Source organism: Dipodomys ordii, unplaced genomic scaffold (genome assembly GCF_000151885.1).
Source record: "Dipodomys ordii isolate 6190 unplaced genomic scaffold, Dord_2.0 Scaffold123, whole genome shotgun sequence".
Lineage (NCBI taxonomy): Eukaryota > Metazoa > Chordata > Mammalia > Rodentia > Heteromyidae > Dipodomys > Dipodomys ordii.
In genome coordinates this window covers 129,870-150,437 of record NW_012267339.1, presented here as the reverse complement: position 1 = coordinate 150,437, position 20,568 = coordinate 129,870, and the positions used below count along the sequence as shown (strand labels likewise).

The window sequence follows — 20,568 nt, the reverse complement described above, 5'->3', positions numbered from 1 at the left end:
AGAAAGAAAGAAAAGAAAAGAAATATTTTTTAGATCTTACATGCCAGAATTATTTGTATGTACACACTGATGGTGACAGATTTCAATTTTTTTCTTTTTGTGCTAGTAGTATGGCTTGAACTCAGAGCCTCAAGCTCTTGCTTAGCTTTGTTTTGCTCAAGGCTGATGCACTACCACTTGAAACATGCCTTCACTTCTGGCTTTTGCTAGTTAAATGGAATTAAGAGTCTTTAAGATTTCTCTGCTTGTCTGCTTCAAACCTCAATCCTCAGATCTCAGGCTCCTGAGTAGCTAGGATTACAAGGGTGAGCCATCAGCATCTTCCATCAATGCTCTTTTTAGTGATCCTAGGGCTTATACTCAAGGCCTGGGCCCCGTTCCTAAATTATTTTGCTTAAGGCCCATGCTCTACCAGTTGAAACACAGCTACACTTCCGTGTGTGGTTTCTGCATGGTTTTGTTTGTTAAACTGGTCTCACAGACTTCCTGCCGAGTTGGTATTGAACGACAATCCTCAAATCGCAGCCTCCTAAGTAGTTAGTATTCTAGGCATGAGCCACTGGTGGCCAGGATCCATGCTCTTTTGGGTCTTTTCAATAATAAAATGTTTTGGTAGTCTTACATGTCAATAGCTTTACCCAAGGATATTTGTTTAAAGTAAACCATGTCAAATTAGTTCAAATTTAACATTCTAAGGAATGGAAAGTTAGTGTAAGGTCGCTCCTGGATGGCTAGCAGACTCCACCCTCCTCGAAGCAAAGTCTCCACCCAGTACCTGCGTTACCTAGGCAACTGGGACACCTGGAAGAGGTCACATCTGCATCAGCTAAGGTCACATCGGAATTTGATGTGGCCACACTTTCTCTGCCCATACCCTAGATAAGGCCTAGCCTAGGCCCAGACGTTCTCTGCTTTTTGCTAGCTCTTTCTCAGCTCTTTCCTTCTCTTCTCTTTCCCACCTCTATTCTCTTTCCAAGCTCTCTCTTTCCTACCTTTCCCAGATGCTTTCTTTTCTAGCTCTTTTCTCTCTCTTTCCCAGCTCTCTCTCGTCCCCAGATCTCTCTGCTCTCTTTCCCAGGCCTTTCCCCACCGCATGGAGGACCAAGATGGCCTGGTGCCAGCCAGAACGATGAGTAAACCTACCCCTTACCTGAATACCACGTGCGTGGTGTGGTTTTTACTCAGCCACCTCTTTTTAAAAACCTAACAGTTAGGACAATGTTTTTTTTTCAGACAACTGAATAGTAATAACATTGACATACAAAGTAGAAGCAGCAAGAATGGTAAAGAGTAATTGCTTAAACCTAATACCAAAGGCATGAATACATTCTTGTATGTTTGGATAGACACCAGCATACTGACACATACCCTTTTATCCTTTTCTTACTGAAATTTGAGTATGAATTAGAAACCTATCAAAAGTAGTATATTCAAGGCTCAAGCATTCTGTTGCCTAAATATAGTATTCTTGAACTGCATCTATGACATTAGTATAGATTATACTGCATTGTCGGTAACCGAAGACATAGTGAATATCCTGCGTATTTGGGAATACCTGCTCTGAGGGATCAATAATAGTTATTGAACTCTTATTGGATAGTTACTATGTCCCAAGCACTGCCTGAAGGGCTTGAAAATTTTATTTAATCCACACACAACCTTATGTGGTAGATATTATTAGTCTCATACCACAGGTAAATTGAAAAATAGCAAAGAAACTTGTAAGGACCTTAAAGAAGCTCAACCCTGAAAGTTATCATTAGTAATGTTCAGTAGTATGTACGGATGATATGTACCAATATCCCTGTTTAATAGAATAAATCTAAGGAAAAAATTCTGCAATATTGGAAGAAACAAGACAAGTAAGCTGTGTATTTGCCATGTGAGTGGCTGCAGACAAATTATCTAATTAAGCTTTAGTTTCATCATCTTTAAAGGAGATAAAAGCATGTTTTTAGGATGGGGTTGTTAGACAAATTAATGTGATAATACAAATAAACCATGCAGCACAGGGTCTGCAATAAAATATAGCTGCTGGAGCTGCTTCTGTCCAGAAGCCTGAGAAGAGCAATGAAAAGTGAGGGGAGCATTATTATACTCTGTAAAAGTAAAACTGCCTTTATCAAGAAAGGTTCTCTCTACCTGCAGATTTCAATTGTCTCTTCAATTCTTCTCTCCCACTGAACAACCCCCAGTATACCCATGCCAAATTTATTACCATTCCCCAAACATACTCTGCTACTTGCCATTTCACAGCCTTTACTGAGGTTCACTTTCATCCGACAACAACTGTTTAGTTGACAGCATCTGTCTCAAAGGACAACTTTTTAAATGCAATTCTAATTTGTACCCTTTTCCCACAAATTCCAATCGAATTTTAATTTTTTCTATTATTTTTCATAGTCTTATTTGGATTTTTATACTTAAGCAAATGGTTATAGCACATCAGATAAGAACTCCTGGATAATATTTATTTATTTGTTTGTTTATTTATATGTAATCTTCTTTTTTAAAAATGCCATATTTAAAGAAAATGCTTAAATACTAAATTTTAAATGTGATCATGCTTACAAGTTGGAAAGATAGCTTACCCCAGCCAGATTTCCCAGAACCAGTTTTACCAACTGTTTCACATAGGAAAAGGAAGGAGCACAATTGCTATTCCTAACGTGGGCACTGCAAGCATCTAGGACAGTCCGGACAGAAACCCGAGCATAAATAACATCCTCACACATTCCAAGCAGTATGCTGTTGAGATGATCTCCAAGTTTAATAGGCTAAAAAGAAAAGAAAAGCCATGTTAATCACTAGTATTAAATCCTATTTCTACTATGGAAAAAAAAAACATTCTGGAACCCCAGGACACACAGTAAACACATTTCAAATACTTGGAGAAAATGTGTTTTTTCTCTGCTAGAATTGATCTCTATATTTCATCTTTCCTTAGACCAAAGATATTTTTGACAGAAAATGGTTAGCATATATTTTCCCAGACAAGAAGTATTACAGAAAAAAAAAATTCTTTCTTTTGATTAAGACATGGAATTCTTTGGTTATTCAAATGTTCTGAAAATCAATTCCCATGTTATACCATTTAGTGGGAACTACTGGGGGTAATAAGTTATCTTCTATTATTCAATAGCCATTTATATATACATCATTAGGGAAAGTAAACTATTTCCTAATAATATTCCATAAGACATTCTATTTTCTCCATAAAATTAATTAGTCATTTCCACAATAAAGTAGAAGATTTCAGATACTGCAATAAATCAAGAACTATGGAATTGTGGCTCAAATGGCAGAGTGCTAGCCTTGAGCAAAAGAAGCTCAGGGGCAGCTGGTAGGCCCCAAGTTCAAGTCTCAGAACCAGCATGTGCACACATGCATATGTGCACACGTGCACACTCACACACAACTTCCAATTATCTGATGAAATTAAGAAACTAGAATAAGACTTTTAACCAAACTTGTAAAATATTATGAAAGACAATCAACATCATCCACTAAGAAATTCAAGTAAACTTAAAAGAAGCCACTATAGTTCTGAGGATGGAGTTCAGTAGTACAGCATTTGCTTATGAGTGGGTCCCTAGGTTCAATGCCCAGCACCACCAAAATAAGGAAGTACATCTATCCATCCTCCATCCATCCATCCATCCATCCATGAATACACACATGCATATATATATATACACATATATATATACACATATATGTACATATATATATGTATATATATATATATGTAAACTTTTTTTGGGGGGGGAGTCTGGTCGTGGGGCCTGAACTCTGGGCCTGGGCACTGTCCCTCAGCTCTTCAGCTCAAGGCCAGAGCGCTACCACTTGAGCCACAGTGCCACTTCCGGCTTTTTTCTTTTTGCTTATGTGGTGCTGAGGAATCGAACCCAGGGCCTCATGCATGCAAGGCAAGTGCTCAACCAGAGCCACCTTCCCAGCCCCCTATATAAACATTTAAAATACCCCCCTGTACATCCCCAAATAGAAACAGTAATAATACCAAGGAATGGTAAGTAGAGCAACTTGGGCTTTCCTCTACTGCTGATGGGGGGAAAAACTGACATGTACTAGGGATGGGAATATCCAGCCCTCAGGCCATATAAGGCTGTCAGCGTTCTCCTGCTATGATTTTGTATGGCACAGGAATGATGTTGTAAATATCATTACTATTTTGCTCACAGCGGGCACTTTATCACTTGAGCTATGCCCCTCCTTGCCGTTTTTGCTAGTTATTTGGAGATAAGTGTCAAGGATTTATCTGACCCATCTCACCCTCAAGCTTGATTCTTGAATCTCAGTTTCCTGAGATGATAGGCATGAGTCACTGGCACCTGGCTATCATCCCTCTTATAAGTCATCATAGTAGAAGAAATAAAATATACTCTCATTTCTCTTATATTTCTGATTTCTTACACATGATTTCTCTTATATATGATGTGTATGTGCATACATACACGATTCAAAAAGGCTACCATTGGGCTGGGAATGTGGCTCAGTGGTAGAGTGCTTCTTTGCATGCATGAGGCCATGGGTTTGATTCCTCAGCACCACATAAACAGAAAAAGCTGGGAGTGACTCTGTGGCTCAAGTGATAGAGCATTAGCCTTGAGCTGAAGAGCTGAAGGACAGAGCCTAGGCCCAGAGTTCAGGCCCCATGACTGACCAAAAAAAAAAAAAAAGGCTACCATTGAATGTGGTATGTCTCTCAGCCTCTAATTTATAGTCCTCTTGAGATTCTCCTGTCTCTGTCCTGAATGTTGGGATTACAGATATATGCTACCATGCCTGGTTGAGTATTATCATTGGTCAATTCCTTCTCTCAGGATGAATTGTTGAAATCTGGGTAGTTATTGCTACGTTTCTAAGAATACTGCACTTTCATCCCAATAGTACAGAAATAGTAGATGCCTTGCATAATGCTGTAGAACACATATAACACAAAGAGCTTTTCTATATATGTAAAACTAAAATGTAAAAAGCATAACAAATGCAAAATCTTGACTTACTTGGCTCTGAGGTACTTCATGATCTGCTCCCCAATACAACGTCATTCCAAGAGAATAAATATGGATCTAGGAATAGAATTTTTTTTATAATTATGATAAAATGAAAAAAACAAATTTAGCAAATACTATATATTTTGTTCCAAAGAAAGCATAACATATATTTTGAGACCTGTCATTTTATATCTTACATAAAAGATGAGAGCTTTAAAAATGATTAAAAATTATTACAATACTTTTTTTCACTTCTGAGCTCATTCTATTATGTTTTATTTAAAATTTTAATGCAAATTCTAACAAATACAAATATATATTACTTTCCTCTTCTTTTACAGAATGTGAGAAACATTAAAATTTACTCATGGCCTATTTTTCTAACTTTCCAAAGGAGGTTTTACTGCTTGGAAACCTTTTTTTGACTGCTGCGTAGAATTTTACTGTGTACTGTAAACTATTAATTTACTCAATCTGTTATTAATAGTCAGTTAAGATTTTTCTACATTTCTGACATTATCAATAATGTTTTAGCAAACATTAATGTCATTTTATACACTGGAGCAATTTCTCTTAAATTAATCCCGAAGTAATGTATACAGAATTTGTATTATTTTGCTTTCAAGTTAAGATGTTCTAACATGTACACGGTCCAAGGTCTGCCAAGTTTAGATGCTACATTTTTTTAAACTGATATAATGAAAATGTTACATGATAGAACAATTTCATTAAGGCACTACACTATATATATTACCAGAAATTAGTTTATAGCTAGTGCAACAGAATGATAAAGGAATACTTTAAAGATGCAGATTCTTTTTTTTTAGCAGTTCTCAGGATTGAACTAAATGTTAAAGGAAGCCTTCTATCATTCTATACCTCCAAAACCAAGAGCTAAATTTCTTTTTTTGTTTTTTGTCGGTCGTGGGGCCTGAACTCTAGGCTTGGACACTGTCCCTCAGCTCTTTAGCTCAAGGCTAGTGCTCTACCACTTGAGCCACAGCACCATTTCTGGTTTTTTCTGCTTATATGGTGCTGAGGAATTGAACTCAGGGCCTCATACATGAAAGGCAAGTACTCTACCACTGAGCTACCTTCCCAGCCCAAGAGTTAAATTTCTACAATGTTTTTATACCTCTCAAAACCACTATTTAAAAAGAAACACCTTTAAGAAAGCAAGGAAGGGGTGATATCATCCAAAAAAAGAAATGCACACATTACCTGACTTATGTAATGGTAATCCCTCTGTATAACAGCTTAATAACAACAATAAAGTTATATTTAAAAAGGAAGCACATAATATGAACTATTTTTGAGTGTATATAGAATTTCAATAGTGTTAAGAATATTCACACTGCTGGGCACTGGTGGCTCACACCTGTAATCCTAGCAACTCAGGAGGCTGAGATCTGAGGATCATGGTTCAAAGTCAGCCTGGGCAGGAAAGTCCATGAAACTCTTATCTCTAATAAACCACCTGCCCTGGCTGGCTTCGAATCATGATCCTCAGATCTCAATCTCCTGAGTAGCTAGGACTACAGATGTGAGCCACCAGCACCCAGCTTCTGGTTTAGTTTTTGAGGTGTGGGGGGGTCTCAGTAAGTTTTTACCCAGGCTAGTCTTTACCTATCATCTCCCTGTGCTCCACCTTCCAAACAGCTGAGAATACAAGTGTGAGGTATCATGGTCCAGTCCTACTCTTTTCTTTTGTTGTGGATTCTAAATGCCTTACAGAAAGAATTCATAGATGCCTACACAAAATTTTTCATAACTAGAGAATGAGATTCTTTTTTTTTTTTTTTTTGGGTCCAGTCGTGGGGCCTGAACTCTGGGCCTGGGCACTGTCTTTCAGCTCTTCAGCTCAAGACTAGCGCTCTACCACTTGAGCCACAGGGCCACTTCCGGCTTTTTTCTTTTTGCTTATGTGGTGCTGAGGAATCGAACCCAGGGCCTCAGGCATGCAAGGCAAGCGCTCTACCACTGAGCCACCTTCCCAGCCTGAGAATGAGATTCTTGTATAAATCAGTTGAAGTTTGTAAATCTCAGATAAGTATGGCTTTACTATAATTCAGTAGTTATTTCTTTGAGACATTAGACCCATTTAAGAGATTATCTCCTAGGGGCTGGGGAAGGTGGCTTAGTGGTAGAGCGCTTGCCTTGCATGCATGAGGCCCTGGGTTCGATTCCTCAGCATCATATAAGCAGGAAAAAAAAGCTGGAAGTGGCATTGTGGTTCAAGTGGTAGAGCGCTAGCCTTGAGCTGAAGAGCTGAGGGACAGCGCCAGGCCCAGAGTTCAGGCCCCACAACTGGACCACCCCCCCCCCCAAAAAATGAGATTATCACCTAAAGTGATGACCACACACAGAATTTAAGATGCCATTTCAAAACTAAAAGTGGACCCCGGCCTGTTACCATGCACTAACATCAACTCAAAATGGATTAAAGACTTCAACATCAAACCCCAAACTCTGAAACTACTGCAGGACAGAGTAGGAGAGACACTTGAACTTATAGGCACAGACTGGAACTTCCTGAACAGAGTCTCAGGGTCATAGCAAATTGGAGAGAGACTTGACAAATGGGACTTCCTTAAAATAAAAAGTTTCTGCACAGCTAAAAAACGTAGCCTCCAAACTAGAAAGACAGTCAACCAACAGGGTAAAGATATTTACCAGCAATATATCAGAGACAAAGGCCTAATATTCATTGTATACAGGAAATTCAACAAAATAATCCTTCCCAAATCTAATAAACTAATCATTGAATGGGCAAGGGAACTAACGAGAGACTTTCAGAAGAGATAAAAATGGCAAAGAAACACATGAGGAAATGTTCATCATCCCTGGCCATAAAGGAAATGCAAATAAAAACAACCCTGAGGTACCACTTTACCCCAGTCAGAATGGTCTATACCCTAAATTCAACCAACAACAAATGTTGGCTGAGTTATGGAGAAAGAAGAACCCTACTGTATTGCTGGTGGGTATGTAAACTAATAAAACCACTCTGGAAAGCAGTCTAGAGATTCCTCAGAAAGCTAAATATAGACCTTCCCTATGACCCAGCCATACCACCGCTAGGCATCTACCAACAGGAACCAGGATACAAGTACACATGCACTTTCATGTTCATTGCTGCACTATTCACAATAGCCAAGATATTGAGACAACTCAGATGCCCCACTACAGATGAATGAATCAAAAAATTATGGTACCTATATACAATGGAATGTTACCCAGCCATTAGAAAGGACAAAATAATGGCATTTTCAGGGAAATGGATGAAACTAGAACAAATCATGTTAAGCAAGATAAGCCACGTTCAAAGAGACAAACAGCACATAATCTCCGTAATATGCGGATGTTAAATTCAAAATGCAAGGAGATATGACAAAGTAAACTCCAGAAACAAAGGACCTCTTTTAATTTGTCACATCATTTCTAGATGAATCCATGTACTTGACCTCACATATGGTGTACACATGTACATATCTAAGGGAAGCTAGGAGAAGGGCACAGAATCAGAGGGTAAGAAAAATACAACAGAGGGGCCCATCAGCTGCACTGGACATGAATGAAAGTGAACTAAGCAACTCATGGGCAGTGATGGGAGGAAGGGAATGAGAGAGAAAGAAGGAACAGCTTACACTAAGCAAAAGGAAAGAAATGTACATATCACTTGATTCTGTAGTGTCAAAGTTTGTAGAGTCTATAAGCTTCATAGACCATGATAATGACAATGCACCTGGTGAAGGTTAAAATGTGTTTGTGGGGCTGGGAAGGTGGCTCAGTGGTAGAGTGCTTCCTTGCATGCAGGAGGCCCAGGGTTCGATTCCTCAGTATCACATAAGCAGAAAAAGCCAGAAGTGACTGTGGCTCGAAGTGGTAAAGCATTAGCCTTGAGCTGAAGAGCTGAGGGACAGTGCCCAGGCCCAGAGTTCAGGCCCCACAACCAATCAAAAAAAAAAAGGAAAAAAAATGTGTTTGTGACTTAAACTAAGTATCACTATCCCACAATATTATGAATTTTGTGAAATTTATGTAATCTTTAATCACTTAATCTCAATAAAGAAGGAAAAAAGATGCCATTTCACTGACGTAAGAGTCAAAAAGTATATTACTATTAAATGAAATCAGACAAGGCACAGGATGAATTCATACTGTTAAAATACTGCGTAACTATATATATATATATATATATATATTTCAGCTAAATAAAACATTATCTATACATTTTAATAACTCCATGAACAATGACCAATACTTTATATACCTATAGTAAACAAAGTCCTTTTCAAGTTCCTCATCTCATGGAGAAGTTTCTTAAGGTTAAAGTACTTAAAGTACTTTGCCTTAAAGTACTGCAATCACCTCAAAGCTATTGTTTCCCTCTGCTGATTGTTTATACTTCCAAAATGTATGTAGTTCTTAAAATATAAAAGACAGATCATCTTAATCCCAATATATCCTACCAATTCTCATCAGTGTTTTCTTCATATATACTACTGATGGACTAAATCAAGAGGCCTACCTCTAGTTTAATCTCTGAAAATGAAAATATTGCCATCAGCAAAGGGCTAGCATCACTTTAGATTGCAACTAGCAATGTGTATCAAAAGGTAAAATGTGCATTTTGACAGCAATTTTATTATCAAGAAATTACTAAGTTTTTTTTTACATTTATGTGGAATGATGAATGAAAAGAAAATTGGTTCACTGCAGATTCTGAATTTTCCAGAAATTCCGGACCCATAGTCTGATATTTTAAACATTTGCACAAAAGTTTTTATGTCAATATCATCATAGCCAGATTATTTCTAGCATAAATGTTTCCTTCTTCTTCACTGTTCACATGAATTGTCTATCTCTTAGTTTTGCCTTCATTTCTTTATGTTCACTTTTATATATTCTCCAGGATAGAGTTATCTGTCCTTCTCTCCAGCTTAAAATACAATGTAAGCCGGCACTAGTGGCTCATGTCTGTAATCCTAGCTACTCAAGAGGCTGAGATCTGAGGACTGTAGTTCAAAGCCAGCTTGGGCAGAAAAGTCCACAAACTCTTATCTCCAATTAATCACCAGAAAACTGGGGGAAGGGGGGGGACCATAAACTCATTGTATCACAATTCTATTAATATGATCCCTAGTACATTTAGGACAAAGTCTCTCAAGTCCCCTTGCTTCTTTAGCTACAGTTTCTTTAGCCTAGCTGCTCTGATAAATCATTTCCATCCACAGTGAATTATTTATACATCTTGTCATTTTCCACACTATTAACCTTGAGGAAAATGTTCTTTCTATGTATTTGTACTCATCTAAAATCTAGTAATTTCTCATAGCCCAAGGCAAATGCTACTTAACATTTTATTCCTCTACACAGAAATCATCTCATCCTGACATATTACAGATTGTTCTGTACACCTTCATCAGAACCTACTTCCAAGTCAGTTTTGCATCTTTCCTACAGCAGTGTTGTATACATGACAGGTATTTCACAACTCTTTGTAAGCATGAATTAATAGCCTCTCAATTGTTTTAGTATTTTGCTGAAATTCATAATTTTGTCTAGAACTGTTTGAAATTCTTAACTAAAATAAGCTTTTTGAACACATAATTATTGAGTTCTTTTCAGGGGCTGGCGTAGCCCATTGTCTTGCCTACTCACATTAAACTATTAAAACAAATATTAATAAAGATTTAAAATCTAAGTTACCTTCTCAACATCAGAGAGAGATGTCAGTGATTGATTTTGAAGAACTTCTGGTGCAGTGAATGCTCGAAGGTCCTGATTGGAAATATTTTCGTCTGTAAATGACACACTACCAGATGGCAGCAACAGAAGGGACCATGGAGAAATGATGAAGCCAAGGGCAGCAGGATCAGCTATGCTTACTGGTTCATAATTGTACCCAAAAAAAAGAAGATAAAATTTCTTAAAATTATTATCAGAGGAAGTACTATCACTGTACTACTTACATTAGTACCAATATATTCCAGCATATCTATTATATATGCATATATGTTGAAATCAACAATAGGTATTATCAAAATGCAAATGCTAGCATTGTTAACATTAATGACTTGATTTAGTTTAGTAATTCAAATCTGGAGGACAGATCTAAAAAACTTGTGAATGTTTATTACTGGTTATAAAAATTAATGTTGGTTCAATTGTTTTATTATAGTGGTATATAGAACAGGTAAGGATCAGTAGGTTTAAATTTTAGAGGGAATCCACAATTCCCTCTAAATTCCCTGGATTCCTTTAAGAAATTAGTGAAAGCTATAGTCCCTCAAGACATGGTACCCCAATACAAAACTCCATACATAGGTTCTGAACTTCACTAATACACATGTATCTCATTTATGCCAAATTCCCTGATTAAGATTCCTTAATTTGGACCATAATGTTCATAAACTAATTTCCTCAGATTTAAGATTAATAAGGGTTCCAAGTATAATTAAAGGATCTGGGAGAGGCGGTTGTTTGCTTTTTAAGTCAAAATTTTTTGGTTTGCCATGCATGGTATTATAACCCCAACACTGGAGCCTGAGGTAGGAGGATCAAGAGTTTGAGGCTAGCCTAGGCTACCTAGTGAGACTTTTTCTCAAAAATCCAAACAAATCAAAACTCAAACCAACCAACCAAACAGAATTTTTTTTTGGGGGGGGGTCCGGTCATGGGGCCTGAACTCTGGGCCTGGATGCTGTTCCTCAGCTCTTCAGCTCAAGGCTAGAGCTCTACCACTTGAACCACAACACCACTTCTGGCTTTTTTTTTTTCTTTTTGCTTATATGGTGCTGAGGAATCAAACCCAGGGACTCAGGCATGCAAGGCAAGCGCTCTACCACTGAGCCACCTTCCCAGCCCCAGAATGTTCTTTTCTTGAATTTGAATTTTGTCATTTATTTTGATTCATCATTACACTAGAATTTCAGGCAGCTTGTTGTATATTACCAATATAACTACTAGGGTCTCTTAAGTTTTGGTTTTAATGTTTGCCTGTATAGCTGGAAAGCTCACTATATATGAAGGCTAAAAATATAAATAGGTGATCTCTTCCTAAAAGTAAAGCAAGCAATCCATTAAAAAGGTCAAAAGACTCATTTGAAGGAATTTAATTTTGCCTTCTAATATCAAAAGGATATCGATGTAGGGTTTAAGCTAACTGTTGGGTGACCTGGGTTCACAGAAGGCTATGACTGTCAATTCCATTATTTAATCTGAGTGCATTATTCTGATATCATTGTAGGTCAAGATATAAGGAATTTACAGAAGATCATGGAATAGTATTATCAAAAAAGTATATAATTTTATGAAAATAACTTTTATTGTATTTACTAGGAAGCCAATGTAATACTACATGGAATGAGATGATAAAGGTTTGAAATCAAGGTAAGAGCAGTAGAAGTGAGAATTTGATGGAAACAATGTATTTTAGAGGTAGTAAAAACAGAATTTCCTGGCAGATTACATGGGAGTGAAAGGAATCTGATGATGCTAACAGGTTGAACTGAGTAACTGGAAACATAAAATTTTTCCTTGATAGCAGAGATGTCAAAGACACTTGGATCTGAAGTGTGAGAGTCAGAATCAGAGATATATGTGAGTTCCTGATAGAGAAGACTGTATTTAAAGTTATGTGAATCCATCACCAATAAAATGAGTTATGTGTCTGTTTGTTTGTTTTTTAAAAGGCTTCAAGTTTTGTTCAGTGAAGGAAGTCAGGCCCAAAGAGACACAGGTTGCATACTTTCCCTCCTATGTGGAAGGGAAGGTTTTTTGGTTTTGTTTTTTTGTTTTGTTTTGTTTTGGGGTCCGGTAGTGGGGCCTGAACTCTGGGCCTGGGCGCTGTACCTCAGCTCTTCAGCTCAAGGCTAGCGCTCTACCACTTGAGCCACAGCTCCACTTCTGGCTTTTTTCTTTTTGCTTATGTGATGCTGAGGAATCGAACCCAGGGCCTCAAGCATGCAAGGCAAGCACTCTACCACTGAGCCACCTTCCCAGCCCCTGAAGGGAAGGTTTTAAGACTAGAAAAAATAGAGTCAGAGCAGCAATGAGTCTTCAGAAGTACTCTCCCTTCTGTGATGGAATAAGTTAGGAAACAGTCTGCCAAAAACATGGGAAAGAAGTTGGGCACTGGTGGCTCACATCTGTAATCCTAGCTTTTCAGAAAGCTGAGATCTAAGGGTCGTGAGTCAAAGCCAGCCCAGGCAGGAAAGTTCACGAGACTCTTATCTCCAATTAACCACCAAAAAACTGGAAGTGACGCTGTGGCTCAGGTGGTAGAGCGCTCTCCTTGAGCTGAAGAACTGAGGGGCAGCGCTCAGGCCCAGAGTTCAAGCCCCACAACCGACAAAAAGAAAATAAAATTAAATAAAAATAAAATTTAAATGTGTGTGTGTGTGTGAGAGAGAGAAAGAGTGTGTGTGTGTGTGTGTGTGTGAGAGAGAGAGAGAGAGAGAGAGTGTGTGTGTGTGAGAGAGAGAAAGGAAGCTTGTCTTTCTATTCATTAAATACTGGTTAGTTTTGCTTAAAAAAAAAAAAAAAGGAAATGAAGAGACCCTAGGGCACTCCTAAAATGGGCATAAGCTGTTTCTTCTCCCTTTTTCCCCAGGATCTTCCTCTTCTCTTGTGTATACTTGAAAGTATTGTGCTATAACTCCCTCTAATACTTTTTTCACCACTGCTAATGTTTACCCTACTCTTAATTTTTCTTATTAGCCTTTCTGTCAGTTACCAAGTTCCCAGGTTTCAACATAGGTAAGAGGCTGACATTCTAATTCCCATGGCTAATTCTTGACAGCCTTTAATTTGAACAGTTTCCTAATGATTTCCGATACAGCTGTTACTGTTTCAAATGTATAGATGATCACATCTAAATACTATATCCTGCAGTGGTATGTAGAATAGTGGTATACAGAATAGGTAGGGATCAGCTGGATACTGGTATCTGCACAAACTAGAAAAGGGCTTGCTATACTCTTCGTCCTCATCCTAGGCCACAGACCAACTCTGTCTTGTTTTCACCATGGTAACACCAACTAGAAGACGTTGAAAGTGAAAGCAGTCTATTATGGCTTATCACTCTAAAACTGAGATTTACTCATTGACCAATACAACTAAAGTCAATAAAACTATTACTACTCTGGCAAAAATGTATATTTTACCTTCAACTTCATAGTATAAAAAGGGGTGAGAAATTCTTGACACTTGAGCCATATAAAGTCCTTGAAATCACTTGGTGCACAATGAACAAATATATATGCTTTTAATTGGCTTTCCATGTTCTATCTATCTGTATTGGTGATTTTATATGGTCTGTGAATGATGTTATAATTCCCATATGGCCCTTAGCAGGAAATGGTAATAGACTTTTAGTTGCATTTGTTTTTGTGGAACACCTAATGGACAGAATAATCTTAAGTACTATATAGATTAGCGTAATCTTTTCAACACTGAAAGTCATTTGCTAATAAAATCAAAAATAGTTTGAAAAATAAAACATACACATAAACACACGATCTAAAATGTATTTAAGAGAAAAACAAGAGAGTTTTGCAGACAGCAAAATTACCTTAACTGAAATGTACAGAGAAATTTTTTTTAGTATGTGTGTCCCTTTAAGAAGGTAACATGTAACTGTAGCTAAAGGTAGTATTACAAACAGAACAAACTGCCAAAGCAAAGGCATGTAGTCAGGAAATGATTAAGTTTGGAGAGCGAACATCAAGAATTGTTGGCAGTGGAATAGTGAGAAATAAATTATCTTGTTGGATTATAATTTTGCTTTTTAAAAAACAGAGAAATGATACATTTTCAAAGTGTTATTTAACTGATAAATAATAAAGCTAGTACAACTGTGATCGCAACTATATTGCTGTCAACTTTCCAAAACACACACATGACATCTAAGTATTAGAGTATTGAGAAAACAGTCAAACCACAAAATACATTTTTAAGTAATTGTAAGGAGTTATGTAAACCAACAAGTGAAGAAATCGAGAGTTGTGGTTAGAATCAGTCTTTAATTCACCCTTCTTGACAACTAAAAGGAAGGAATTTAAAGGAAGTATTTCCAAAATCAAAGAATGCTAACAAAAGAATTCCAGAAGTTTAGTTTTATGTCCTATATTTCAGTTGTTCATTCACTTGTACTCAAGAATGCTATTATGAAAGAGTAAACCAATATGAACTAATTTCAGTATCAAGTGATTCTATTCAGAGACTTACCAACATTCCACAGAAAAAGTTTCTCAGACAGAATTTCAAGTAGAAGAACAAAGCTAGAAATAAGCAGAAATCTGATATGCAAAGACACATCTTGAAGCCTCTCTTCAAAGTTCTCTTAAAACCCAGAGTACTAAATGTTCATGCTTTTTCTTCGCTGAGAAATCTTTTATTTCCTTTAGGCCACCCCTCAGCTTTTTTTGTCCCACATTTATGTAAAGACTAAGATAAGAATCAGGCACAGTGGTGCACAACTGTAATCAGGAGGCTAACACAAATTGTATTATAAAAAAAAAAAAAGATGCCAGGCGCGGGTGGCTCACCCCTGTAATCTTAGCTACTCAGTAGGCTGAGATCTGAGGATCATGGTTCAAAGCTAGCCAGGGCAGAAAAGTCCGTGAGACTCTTATCTCTAATTAACCACTAGAAAACCAGAAGTAGCGCTGTGGCTCAAGTGGTAGAGTGCTCGCCTTGAGCTGAAGAGCTCAAGAGCTGAGGGACAGTGTCCAGGCCCAGAGTTCAAGCCCAATGACCAACCAAAAAAAATAAATTAAAAAAAAAAAGATATCACAGCTCAATTATGCTTCTGTTCTTATACCTATTTCCAATTCTATGTCAACCTGCTAATTCATCCTAAAATGGCATCTGTATAAGTTTTATATACTTCCAGAATGTTTTGAAATTATTTTTACAGCTTATAAATTAGAATTAAATTAAATTAGAATTACTTAGTTAAATTAAATTAGAATCAGTCTTTAATTCACCCTTCTTGACAACTACAAGTAATACAAAAAACAAGAAAAGCTAAAACGAGCTAAAAGTGAGGCAAAAATAAGCCAGGAAATGTTACAAACTATTTTATCCAAACTGTAATAAAATCATTGTATTACAAAGGCCAAAGAGTTATCAAATAATTTTTGATTAAAATGAGATCAAAATAGCTTTTTTGTCTATAAAGAGGCAGCTGGCTAAATAACAAAGGAAGACACTGGCTTTTAGAAAGTGTCTTTCCTACTGATAGGCTGTAGGTTTTACCCTAAAATATAACACACTGGCATTAGTAAAAACTGTTTACAGAGAAAGTCACTGTCCTAGAGAGGCCATAAGATCCATTTTAATACCTATACTCTGGCCTCCCTAAACCTAGAGGAAAGGCACATTCTTATCTCTGAAGCTACAGGATACAGAGAAAAATCTAAATAGTTCCCTCTAGTTTCATTTTTTAACATATATTTTTATTGTTATTGTAAAGGTGATGTACAGAAGGAGTTACATAAGTAATTATTTTATGTATGTATGTACATATGTATTTGTTTATTTGTTATTTATAGGGCTTGAACTCAGGTTCTGGGTGCTCTCCCTGAGCAATAATCATATCTTGATTGATTATCCTATTTATATGGTTTAAAAATGTTAATTGTGAATGGTAACATCTACTTAAAACAATCTTCTTGCTATAGCTTTTAACAATTTTGCCTCAGAAATTTTGGAATGAAGTGCTTAGCTTCTCAAAGTGCTGGCACTTGTGTTGCCATCTAACAACCTTGGACTCTTGATCATCTGTCACATTGTATTTTGCCAAATGCTAATAGACATAATTAGTAAAAGAAGTAAGTTTTATGGTAAAGGTCTTTTATAAAGAGTAGGTTTTATTCTCTCCTGCCAACTGCAGATAAAAGTTTCAAGTTAAAAAAAGGATATTCTTGTTTTTCTACCTTTGCTATCTGAATAAAACCAAAGGCTTTGTTAAACTAAAAGAACGAACTCATTTACTTCATTTTATTTTCTGGGGCCTAGAATATACAAAGGCAGAAAAACCAGTAACATCCAAAGGGATTGGAATTTATTCCATTTTTTCCCAGAGCCAGATGAAAGGTTAGTAGATTAGTACGTTTCCAGTTTCTAGTGGGAGACATGTAGCATTCTAGAGCCTCTTGAGTAGCTAGGATTACAGGCATGAGGCACAAGTGCCTGGCTTATGGTTCTTTTTATGTGATCCCCAAAACTAGACCAAACTTGTCTGTGATATGTAATAGTAGTGACTATCCTTGAGTACCAAGAATTGATGAGGGAAAAAAGAGAGCTTGAGGAAGCCTTCTAAGTAAGTGCTAAAGATGTCTTATATCTCGCTCTGAGTGTGGAGGGAGGGTGGGGACATGGATGTGTACATGCATTCACTAAAATTCATTAGGCTGTACAGTTAAAAAACTGTACAGGTTATACCCAACATTAAAAGTTTTCTGTAAGTATAAAACTTAAATGCAGTGAGCAAAATTACATTTATCACCAAAGACAGAACAAGAAAGCATGATCTCTAGTAACTCTTCCCATTAAATGTGTAAATCTTCAAATTTATAAAATTGTTCAGAATATTTAAAGTTAAGATAAGTTCAAATTAGTACACTGGTGCTTGTGAGGAAGAGAATGTTCATTTGTTATAAGTGTTTCATGTACTTGTCAAACAATCTGTGTTATTCATTTTATGAATGCTAGATATTAAGCTTAATTTCATGTTTTATAGTTTGTTTCCAGAGAACAAATGGAATAATTTGATCTGACTCAAACACATTTAACCTGAAGGACCTGCTAGTTCTGGCCTTATAATGCAAGGCAAGATGTAGCATGTCAAAGACAGCTGATACACCCTCTTAATCAACAAAATTATGGCTGTAGATAATTAGGAATGTAATAAAAAAGGGAGTAGGTAGGATCTAGCTTTCAAAAAAGCCATACACACCATACGAAGATTTACTTTAAAAACTCTTAATCCAAAAAAGCTTTCTTTTTCAAAAGTTTAAAAAGGCCTCAGGAAGCCAATTTGAAGTTCATTAGAAATGTGAGCTTTTCCAGACTCTTATTATGCTCCATTGATCTGTCTATTTTGTTCACCACAGCTTCAAAGTAAGTCTTGAAATTAGGCAGTAAATCTCCACAAACTTTGCTCTTTTTAAAAGTTGTTTTGGTTACTGGAAATCCGCTGAATTTCCGTGTCAATTTTAGAATGAATTCAGTTTCCACAAAAATAAAGTCTGTTGGGACTGCATTGAGTCTATAGATTTACAGGAAACTGACAGAGCTTTCCTACCCAGGAACAAAGCAAAGCTCTCCATTCCATTATATATGGCCTCATATCTTGTCAGACTCACTCCTCAGTAAATATTACTGTGACCAAAGGTGTACTGACTGAAAGTACAAGAGAAACTGTGTTTGTTTTCCCTGTACCTACATGTTGCTATTGTTGTTATTATTATTATTATTATAAGCTATGTTTCCCAATCAGTTAGTAAGATGGGACTGAGAGGCCTATAATTAGGAAGACTTAAAGCATTAAGACTTTTAATGAACTTCTTCCCCAACTTTTATTTCAGTGATGACAATTTCACTTCTTAAGTAAATAAAATAAGCTACTTAGGAAGGTGAGATGTAAGGATCAAAATTCCCACCCAGCCCTGGAAGGAAAATCCATTAAACCCTTATCTCCAATTAAACATGGAAAAAGCAGCAAGTGAGTTATAATGGAAAGTGGTAGAGTGCTAGCCTTCAACAAAAAGCTCAGGTACAGTGCCCAGGCCCTGAGTTCAAGCCCCCCCAAGACCAACAGACAGACAGACAGACACACACACACACACACACACATGCACATACACGCACACATGCATGCACACAAAGAGGTAAAATTAAGTGAAAATGGAAATTTGAGCTGGTATTGGTAGCTCCCAGGCCCTGAGTTCAAGCCCCAAGACCAACAGACACACACACACACACACACACACACACACACACACACACACACACGCACATGCATGCACGCAAAGAGGTAAAAATAAGTGAAAATGGAAATTTGAGCTGGTATTGGTAGCTCATGCCTATAATCTGAACTACTAAGGATGCTGAGATCTGAAGAATACCATTTAGACTCCATCTGTAAAATAACCACCAGAAAAAAGCAGACTGGCTTAAATAGTAGAGCATACTGTGCCCCAAAGCCAAACATCTGTACTACACGTACACACGCATGTGCGTGCACACAGACACACACACACTCTCCAATTCTCCACTCTTTATAAAACACAGAAATTATAGATAAAGGACAAGTATATGGAATCTAACTATGTAAGGTGGCAATATCAAAAGCAAATTACAGAGAATTTAATACAAAGAGTAGTAGTTTTATATTAGTCATCAATCATTATACGTATCATAATAATTACATGAAATTACAAAAGACATAATTATAAAACCATACTCATGGGATCACAGTTGAGTTTAACTATCTCTAAGAATTTTTAGAGGCCAAATACAGAAAGTAATAATGATGATATAGACAATGTAGAAGTCACAGCATTAACAAACTGAAGTTAAAGCTTTGAAGCAGAAAGTACAGAGAATATATATTATAGCTAGATTATTATATATTATATATATTATATCATAGATATTATTATATATTATATCTTATATAATATATATTATATATTATTACATATATTATAGCTATATATATTATAGCTAGAGCACATAAAAGACCACAAGAAAAAATCTCAAATTTCCAAGCAGTAATCATTCAGATATACATAGTAATGACCACAAGGTAATAACTAAGAAATTTATGACAAAAGGATAACCAATTACCATCATCACCATCAGTTCTGTGTTTGAAACTGCATGTTTATTAAAAGTTTTACATTTTTCTACCTCAGAAGAAAAGCTCAATTTGAAGATTGTGTCTTTCAACAAGGTCATAGTTGGATATAGTTTTTTTCTTTATGAATAGTCACCATAAAGACTTTGTTTTAAAAAATGTTCATAGCTTTAAATTGCTAGGAGTGCAAAATGATAAAGAAATAAATCTCTAATTAATCAACAAAATACTGGAAGTGGAGATATTGCTCAAGTGGTAGAGCAATAAATAACAGAACATGAGGTTTAGTGTACACAGATGTGCACGCACGCACACACACACACACACACAATTCACTAGTAAAACTGCTTAGGAATACCTATAGCATGCTGTTCTCACCTACTGAAAAAGACAGAAGCAACAAACAAGTTCAAGTTTTATATAGCAGATATAAAGACAAAGATAACTCACACAGGAGAATACATTTTAGAAGATCAAACTTCTTGGAGACCATCATATCTTATTTGCTCTTCCATTATCATTCTTGATTTTACTCAAGAGTACTTAGAGAATAAAGACTACTACAATTCATCCCCAAAAAAGCAGCAGTTTGGTATGATTCAACAGAAGAACTTGTATTAAAATGACACAATTAGCAAACATAAGCAATGAAAAATAAGCATTTGTTTCCTCCAAATA

The 20,568-nt window shown here is 36.6% G+C and overlaps 1 protein-coding gene across 1 annotated transcript in view; it reads right to left on the bottom strand.

The window, feature by feature from the left end:
* The window catches only part of Ptpn13 (protein tyrosine phosphatase, non-receptor type 13 (APO-1/CD95 (Fas)-associated phosphatase)), a 143,744-nt gene extending 123,753 nt beyond the window's left edge, over positions 1–19,991 (bottom strand). The window contains exons 1-4 of the mRNA XM_013029811.1: positions 19,881–19,991; positions 10,731–10,949; positions 5,028–5,093; positions 2,592–2,777 (exon numbers count right to left, since the gene is read on the bottom strand). Of these exons, the coding sequence (XP_012885265.1) occupies positions 2,592–2,777; positions 5,028–5,093; positions 10,731–10,949; positions 19,881–19,991 (582 nt within the window). The remainder of the gene's footprint in view (positions 1–2,591; positions 2,778–5,027; positions 5,094–10,730; positions 10,950–19,880) is intronic.
* Between the last annotated feature and the right edge of the window lie 577 nt (positions 19,992–20,568).